Genomic DNA, 9,395 nt, shown 5'->3' with positions numbered 1-9,395 from the left:
GCAGGGGGCACTGTTTCCACATACCCCAATACCCAAACTCTCCCTTACGAACAGCAGGGGGCAGTGTTTCCACATCTCCCAATACCCAAACTCTCCCTTATGAACAGCAGGGGGCAGTGTCTCCACATCTCCCAATACCCAAACTCTCCCTTATGAACAGCAGGGGGCAGCGTCTCCACATCTCCCAATACCCAAACTCTCCCTTATGAACAGCAGGGGGCAGTGTCTCCACATCTCCCAATACCCAAACTCTCCCTTAAGAACAGCAGGGGGCAGTGTCTCCACATCTCCCAATACCCAAACTCTCCCTTATGAACAGCAGGGGGCAGTGTCTCCACATCTCCCAATACCCAAACTCTCCCTTACGAACAGCAGGGGGCAGTGTTTCCACATCTCCCAATACCCAAACTCTCCCTTACGAACAGCAGGGGGCAGTGTTTCCACATCTCCCAATACCCAAACTCTCCCTTATGAACAGCAGGGGGCAGCGTCTCCACATCTCCCAATACCCAAACTCTCCCTTACGAACAGCAGGGGGCAGTGTCTCCACATCTCCCAATACCCAAACTCTCCCTTATGAACAGCAGGGGGCAGTGTCTCCACATCTCCCAATACCCAAACTCTCCCTTACGAACAGCAGGGGGCAGTGTCTCCACATCTCCCAATACCCAAACTCTCCCTTATGAACAGCAGGGGGCAGCGTCTCCACATCTCCCAATACCCAAACTCTCCCTTATGAACAGCAGGGGGCAGTGTCTCCACATCTCCCAATACCCAAACTCTCCCTTATGAACAGCAGGGGGCAGCGTCTCCACATCTCCCAATACCCAAACTCTCCCTTATGAACAGCAGGGGGCAGTGTCTCCACATCTCCCAATACCCAAACTCTCCCTTATGAACAGCAGGGGGCAGCGTCTCCACATCTCCCAATACCCAAACTCTCCCTTATGAACAGCAGGGGGCAGTGTCTCCACATCTCCCAATACCCAAACTCTCCCCTCCCGAACCCCCCACTTCTATCCCCCCTCCCTCTCTACCCACCTAGTCCGACGGAGCTGTTCTCCAGTAGATAACTCAGATGGTCGAACATGGCCTTCTGGTTCTGTCGGCTGATACGACAGAAGTAACACAGGAACCGACAGCAACTGGCAACCATCTTTGGAAACGCTATCTCCTGTAGGAGAAATGGAAAACATTTGTTACATTTAAATATATTATTAATATATCACATTACATCACATAAAAATATCACATACATCAAATATATTGTAGTAGACTTTGACTTTTTTTTTTTTTTAAATGTTGAGATTTGTCCAAGAGAATTACCAAGATGGATATCGTGTTAGTTTGAGATTGACAGATCTCAAGTGAGAACTATGACCTAAGTGGGTATGGAGCCTGTGTCATGTTACTGAATCAATGTAGATAAAAACAGCCGCTGAAATGATCACTGACAACAAGACAGTCTGTCAGTAAGAACTGTACACACACACACACACACACACACACACACACACACACACACACACACACACACACACACACACACACACACACACACACACACACACACACACACACACACACACACACACACACACACACACACACTGTAAGTGACTGGAACATACCAGATGTCGGCCAAACCGTGTAGGAATCAATGTTACTGACTAATGAGATTTTACCAAGCAGATATGTTTCAATCATACCCCAGTCTTCCAGTACCCCCCTAAAAGGACTGGCATGAGGACTGGCATGAGGACTGGCATGAGGACTGGCATGAGGACTGGCATACTCCTCTAATCCCCACTTCACTCTACCTGAGCTGTACCCCCACAACCCTCTCATGCCCTACATCTCTCCCACTCCTCTAATCCCCACTTCACTCTACCTGAGCTGTACCCCCACAACCCTCTCCTGCCCTACATCTCTCCCACTCCTCTAATCCCCACTTCACTCTACCTGAGCTGTACCCCCACAACCCTCTTCTGCCCTACATCTCTCCCACTCCTCTACTCCCCACTTCACTCTACCTGAGCTGTACCCCCCCAACCCTCTCCTGCCCTACATCTCTCCCACTCCTCTACCCCCCAAGTCTCCCTACTCTCCCCTCCTCTTCTCTCTAGCCTCCCTAGCCCTTACACCCCCTGAACCTCCAATTCCCTCTCTGGTTACTGAGTAGTTAGTTGTTGGTAGGATCCCTTATGGGTAGAATCTCTGGTAGGATCCCTTCTTGGGTAGGATCCCAGGTAGGATCCCTTGTTGGGAGGATCCCTGGTAGGATCCCTTGTTGGGGAGGATCCCTGGTAGGATCCCTTGTTGGGGAGGATCCCTTGTTGGTACAGTAGAACCCCTGGTAGGATCCCTTGTTTGTATAGTAGGACCCCTGGTAGGATCCCTTGTTGGTACAGTAGAACCCCTGGTAGGATCCCTTTTTGGGAGGATCCCTGGTAGGATCCCTTGTTTGTATAGTAGAACCCCTGGTAGGATCCCTTGTTTGTATAGTAGGACCCCTGGTAGGATCCCTTGTTGGTACAGTAGAACCCCTGGTAGGATCCCTTGTTGGTACAGTAGAACCCCTGGTAGGATCCCTTGTTGGTACAGTAGAACCCCTGGTAGGATCCCTTGTTGGGAGGATCCCTGGTAGGATCCCTTGTTGGTACAGTAGAACCCCTGGTAGGATCCCTTGTTGGTACAGTAGAACCCCTGGTAGGATCCCTTGTTGGGAGGATCCCTGGTAGGATCCCTTGTTGGTACAGTAGAACCCCTGGTAGGATCCCTTGTTGGTACAGTAGAACCCCTGGTAGGATCCCTTGTTGGGAGGATCCCTGGTAGGATCCCTTGTTGGTACAGTAGACCCTTGGTAGGATCCCTTGTTGGGGAGGATCACTGGGAGGATCCCTTGTTGGTACATTAGAACCCCTGGTAGGATCCCTGGTGGGATTCCTTGTTGGTACAGTAGAACCCCTGGTAGGATCCCTTGTTGGGGAGGATTCCTGGTAGGATCCCTTGTTGGTACAGTAGACCCTTGGTAGGATCCCTTGTTGGGGAGGATCACTGGGAGGATCCCTTGTTGGTACATTAGAACCCCTGGTAGGATCCCTGGTGGGATTCCTTGTTGGTACAGTAGAACCCCTGGTAGGATCCCTTGTTGGGGAGGATCCCTGGTAGGATCCCTTGTTGGTACAGTAGACCCTTGGTAGGATCCCTTGTTGGGGAGGATCACTGGGAGGATCCCTTGTTGGTACATTAGAACCCCTGGTAGGATCCCTGGTGGGATTCCTTGTTGGTACAGTAGAACCCCTGGTAGGATCCCTTGTTGGGGAGGATCCCTGGTAGGATCCCTTGTTGGTACAGTAGACCCTTGGTAGGATCCCTTGTTGGGGAGGATCACTGGGAGGATCCCTTGTTGGTACATTAGAACCCCTGGTAGGATCCCTGGTGGGATTCCTTGTTGGGGAGGATCACTGGGAGGATCCCTTGTTGGTACATTAGAACCCCTGGTAGGATCCCTGGTGGGATTCCTTGTTGGGAGGATCTCTGGTAGGATCCCTTGTTGGTACAGTAGAACCCCTGGTAGGATCCTTTGTTGGGAGGATCCCTGGTAGGATCCCTTGTTGGGAGGATCCCTGGCACCTGCTTTACATTACAGATAGTCCTTACAGCACAGCGCCTGTATGGCTGTTTACAGCAGAGATACTTGGATCTACTTGGATCCTACCCAAACATATAGCAGTCTAACTACACAACCTAAATAAATGTAAAAATATATATTTTCCTAAAAGATGCTTTTTCTAACCAAGGTACCTGTAAAGCAAGGGGTCATTAAGAGTTTAAAACTGATGAAGAACTGTGTGCTGAAACATCACTGGTAACTTATGAAATACTCACCATAAGGAGAGAAGAGTGTGAAACTTCTATCTATATTTTTGAAAAAGTCCAGTACCTGTGACTTGTCTCCTCCCAGCACATTAACCATCACCTCCATGACAGTCTCATGCATCCCCAGAACCCTCATCAGGTTGGGGTGCTGGTAGAACACCTTGTTGTTCATGATGTCACTGTAAACACAGAGGGTCATGGGTTAGAGATATAAAGGTCATTGTATGTGGAGCCAGACATACTGTAGTTCATTATCTCAGCTAACAGCTGTTTGATGGCGTGTATTTAACCTTCATTTAACCCGGAAAAAGACCCTTGAGGTTAGAAACCTTTTTGTCGAGGGGGGACCCTGGAATTAAAGAAGATTAAACAACAACCTTGTTTGTGAATGGATAACATACAGTGATATCAGAGACAGTACAGTATGAAGATATACAGAAACGGCTTCTCCCAATAGAAATCCCAGATCATACTTGTAGGCGTTGTCATGGAGACGTTGGCTAGCTAACCTCCCGTGTAGAAACATGTCATTGGGTCTAACGGTCACATGTGCAGAGCCGTCAAATCAAAAGGCTTTTCGATATACAGTTGTTTTTTTGACTCAAATGAAAACGTCTGTCAGTTGCGCGAGGTTGGAGTAATAACATGTTAATAAACTACTTCAGACATCGGCTCAAATCAAGGTTGTGTCTTTACATTTCTAGAAAATTAACAACTAACAAAGAATGTTTCACTTGTCAAACCCCAAACTACGGCCTGGTCCGATTGGTCTGTTTCGCAAGAGTTCCCAGAAGCCTCTGGGCTTAGAAACTCTGTGCTAATATCACACCCACGCAAGCAAGCGCACACACAGGAGTAATCTCTCACCCCAGTCTGATGATCATCAGATTCTCCTCTTCTTTCCCTAATGCGTACAGAGAACACACACACACTTTCCCTCTCCCTCTCACCCCAGTCTGATGATCATCAGATTCTCCTCTTCTTTCCCTAATGCGTACAGAGAACACACACACACTTTCTCTCTCCCTCTCACCCCAGTCCGTCGATCATCAGATTCTCCTCTTCTTTCCCTAATGCGTACAGAGAACACACACACACTTTCCCTCTCCCTCTCACCCCAGTCCGTCGATCATGAGTTTCTCCTCTTCTTTCCCCATGCGTACAGAGAACACACACACACTCTCCCTCTCCCTCTCACCCCAGTCCGTCGATCATGAGTTTCTCCTCTTCTTTCCCCATGCGTACAGACAGCAGTGATCTGATCTGGCCCAGAGAGGCCAGGAGGTTGACACAGTCCTGTACTGACACAGCAGAGATGGTGTAACCTGGTAACAGTAAGAGACTAAAGTTAAACTGGACAGTTCTGTACTGACACAGCAGAGATGGTGTAACCTGGTACAAGTAATGGACCAAAAATTTGATTTTCAATCTCTATGACTATGTCCATCTTTAATTGCAATTGAAGGAATGAAAGATGAACAACAAAATACTAAAATCACAACCCAGAGAGTTAAGACTTGGACAAATCGCTCCACACATCAGACTGGGTCTGGGAGTCACTCAAGGACAGTACGTACTCTTCCTCATGGCCCTGAGCAGCGCTCCGATGCCGTCGTACTGACGTCTCAGCAGGCTGAACATCACACGAACCAGCTCTGGGTCCTGGATGCTGCACTCCTGAGCCCAGCTAGCCATGGTCTGGCTGATCAACTCCTTCAGATTGGCTAGAGAGGAGAGAGAGAGAGATTCCAGTGTGTCAGTATATCAGCAGGGTCGTAGCTACAAATGAGGACCCCCGAGGACCTCTGTACATGTTTCAAAAAGTAGCTTTTTGGGGGTTTGGTCGGGGTCTCAACTTCCCATCTCTCCCAACCTCTCCACATCTCTCCCAACCTCTCCCCATCTCTCCTCTCCTCTCCCCATCTCTCCCAACCTTTCCCCATCTCTCCTCTCCTCTCCCCATCTCTCCCAACCTCTCCCCATCTCTCCTCTCCCCATCTCTCATCTCCCCATCTCTCCCAACCTCTCCTCTCCCCATCTCTCCTCTCCTCATCTCTCCCAACCTCTCCCCATCTCTCCTCTCCTCTCCCCATCTCTCCTTTCCTCTCCTCTCACCATCTCTCCCAACCTCTCCCCATCTCTCCTCTCCTCATCTCTCCCAACCTCTCCCCATCTCTCCTCTCCCCATCTCTCCCAACCTCTCCCCATCTCTCCTCTCCTCTCCCCATCTCTCCCAACCTCTCCCCATCTCTCCTCTCCCCATCTCTCCTCTCCACATCTCTCCCAACCTCTCCCCATCTCTCCTCTCCTCTCCCCATCTCTCCCAACCTCTCCCCATCTCTCCTTTCCTCTCCTCTCACCATCTCTCCCAACCTCTCCCCACCTCCCCTACTTCTCCCATCTCCTCACCCCTCTCCTCTCCCCACGTCCCCTACCTCTCATCTCCCCACCTCCCCCTACCTCTCCTCTCCCCTCCTCCCCCTACCTCTCATCTCCCCACCTCCCCCTACCTCTCCTCTCCCCACCTCCCCCTACCTCTCATCTCCCCACCTCCCCCTACCTCTCCTCTCCCCACCTCCCCCTACCTCTCATCTCCCCACCTCCCCCTACCTCTCCTCTCCCCACCTCTCCTCTCCCCACCTCCCTTACCTCTCCTCTCCCCACCTCCTCTACTTCTCCCATCTCCTCACCCCTCTCCTCTCCCCACGTCCCCTACCTCTCATCTCCCCACCTCCCCCTACCTCTCATCTCCCCACCTCCCCCTACCTCTCCTCTCCCCACCTCCCCCTACCTCTCCGCTCCCCACCTCCCCCAACCTCTAATCTCCCCACTTCTCCCATCTCCTCACCCCTCTCCTCTCCCCACATCTCCTCTCCCCACCGCGCCAATCGCAATACCCCTCTCCTACCTTCCTCTCTCCTAATATAGACTTCCTAAACACCCTGAATTCCCCCTTTATCCTCATGTGAAACGTTCCCTTCTCTCTTTTTCTCATTATCTCTATAAAACTTCCCCTAAACGTTTTCTAATTAAGTCAATGATGCTGGACTAGACCAGAATGTTAAGTACCTCTCCATTAGAAGCCTCCCTCAACAGATATTGGACGTTATATCAGGATGGTGCACAACATGTGATTGCCCATCAAACCTCTGATACTCATAAAGTGGGTACTGGGGAGACAAACTGAACAATCTCTTCCCAAGTAAACCATCACTACTTGCAGTTATGTACATTACATTTCTGTAAAAAAAACATGTTTTTTTTTAAGTATATATCACACACACACACACACACACACACACACACACACACACACACACACACACACACACACACACACACACACACACACACACACACACACACACACACACACACACACACACACACACACACTACAATCTGTCTCCACCTGGTTCAGAAGTGAGGCTGTCCAAAAACACTTAGCTGCCGGACTTCTAACGAGGGTTTTGCGTTCAGCTAAATGACAGAGAGAGGAAGTTTGCTCCGGTGTAAACCTCTGGAGTGGTGCCGTGGAGTTGTGTTAGTGAGCTGCAGAGAACAGACTGGGGTTTTGTTTGTGTCTGTTGTGGAGGAACCATACAAAAGTTACAGATGTCCCTTGAACTGCACTGTTGATTAAGGGCTTGTAAGAAAGCATTTCACGTTAAGGTCTACACGTTGGAGTCGGTGACAAATAAAGTTTGATTTGATGTGTTACAGAATAAGTATATCGGCTTATATCAGTGAGGTCAATATGAGGTTTAACACTGAAAACAGACAGGGATCTTATCATGACTATAAGTATGTAACTCTTTAGTATTGCAGTGTGAGCCTATAGCGCCCACCTTTGCAATTCAACTCAGTCCTGCCAGACGATCAGGTAAGTGACAAGGGTGTTTTAATGTCTGTCTGTCTGATGAACATGTATCACGTAGATGAGTGACAAGGGTGTTTTAATGTCTGTCTGTCTGATGAACATGTATCATGTAAGATGAATGTTAAAGTATCATCTTCAGACAGAGATAGAAAGAGATGTTCCCTCTTTTCCTTCCCTTTAACACTTCTGAAGGGCAATGACAAGTGGGAAACATGCTTTTTCCTAGACAGTCTCTTCCCGGGAGCAGCCTGAGTTGACTGATCTGAAAACTGCATTAACGCCAACCCTGGCAGTCTCTTACTGGGAGCAACCTGAATTGACTGATCTGAAAACTGCACTAACGCCAACCCTGGCAGTCTCTTACTGGGAGCAGCCTGAGTTGACTGATCTGAAAACTGCATTAACGCCAACCCTGGGTCTCTTACTGGGAGCAGCCTGAGTTGACTATCTGAAAACATAACGTACCCTGGCAGTCTCTTACTGGGAGCAGCCTGAGTTGACTGATCTGAAAACTGCATTAACGCCAACCCTGGCAGTCTCTTACTGGGAGCAGCCTGAGTTGACTGATCTGAAAACTGCATTAACGCCAACCCTGGCAGTCTTTTGGGAAGCCTGTCTGATCTGTCTGACCCTGGCAGTCTCTTAAGCAGCCTGAATTGACTGATCTGAAAACTGCATTAACGCCAACCCTGGCAGTCTCTTACAAGCCTGGTGACTGATCTGAAAACTTTAACCCTGGCAGTCTCTCTACTGGGAGCAGCCTGAATTGACTGATCTGAAAACTGCATTAACGCCAACCCTGGCAGTCTCTTACTGGGAGCAACCTGAGTTGACTGATCTGAAAACTGCATTACCCTGGCAGTCTCTTACTGGGAGCAACCTGAGTTGACTGATCTGAAAACTGACGACCCTGGCAGTCTCTTACTGGGAGCAGCCTGAATTGACTGATCTGAAAACCATTAACCCTGGCAGTCTCTTACTGGGAGCAACCTGAGGGCTGAAAACTGACGCCAAGTGGGAGCAGCCTGAGTTGACTGATCTGAAAACTGCATTAACGCCAACCCTGGCAGTCTCTTACTGGGAGCAGCCTGAATTGACTGATCTGAAAACTGCACTAACGCCAACCCTGGCAGTCTCTTACTGGGAGCAACCTGAATTGACTGATCTGAAAACTGCACTAACGCCAACCCTGGCAGTCTCTTACTGGGAGCAACCTGAATTGACTGATCTGAAAACTGCACTAATGCCAACCCTGGCAGTCTCTTACTGGGAGCAGCTTGTTCCTGCTCTGTCGGTTCCTCCTCTAGTTTCTTGGGCGGTCCCTTGATCTTATAGAGCATGGCCAGCAGACGACCCTTTATAGACGTGTCTTCCTCCTCCTCCTCCTCCTCCACCGGGATGCCTGCAGCGATCGAGACGGGGAGAAATATGAAGGGCAGGACTGGGAGAACATAGAGGTTGATGTAGTACTCTTAGGTAAAGAGTTTATAATTACATTTAACATATATAATCAATATTGAACTGTAAACCTATATGATCAATACACATCCCACTGACATCAATTCAACATTTATTCCACGTTGGTTCAATGTAATTTCATTGAAATGACGTGGAAACAACATTGAGTTAAACC

The 9,395-nt window shown here is 49.2% G+C and overlaps 1 protein-coding gene across 3 annotated transcripts in view; it reads right to left on the bottom strand.

Moving 5' to 3' along the window:
- LOC118374826 (ryanodine receptor 3-like) overlaps window positions 1-9,395 on the bottom strand; it is a 251,864-nt gene that overhangs the window by 89,749 nt on the left and 152,720 nt on the right. For all 3 annotated transcript variants that reach the window (XM_052471367.1, XM_052471368.1, XM_052471369.1), the window contains 5 exons: window positions 9,030-9,164; window positions 5,460-5,606; window positions 5,081-5,207; window positions 3,947-4,061; window positions 1,042-1,174 (listed from right to left, as the gene is read on the bottom strand). In XM_052471367.1, the coding sequence (XP_052327327.1) occupies window positions 1,042-1,174; window positions 3,947-4,061; window positions 5,081-5,207; window positions 5,460-5,606; window positions 9,030-9,164 (657 nt within the window). The remainder of the gene's footprint in view (window positions 1-1,041; window positions 1,175-3,946; window positions 4,062-5,080; window positions 5,208-5,459; window positions 5,607-9,029; window positions 9,165-9,395) is intronic.

Source organism: Oncorhynchus keta, chromosome 19 (assembly GCF_023373465.1).
Source record: "Oncorhynchus keta strain PuntledgeMale-10-30-2019 chromosome 19, Oket_V2, whole genome shotgun sequence".
Lineage (NCBI taxonomy): Eukaryota > Metazoa > Chordata > Actinopteri > Salmoniformes > Salmonidae > Oncorhynchus > Oncorhynchus keta.
Note: the sequence above shows the minus strand (reverse complement) of the source record. Positions and strands in the feature narration are given on the sequence as shown.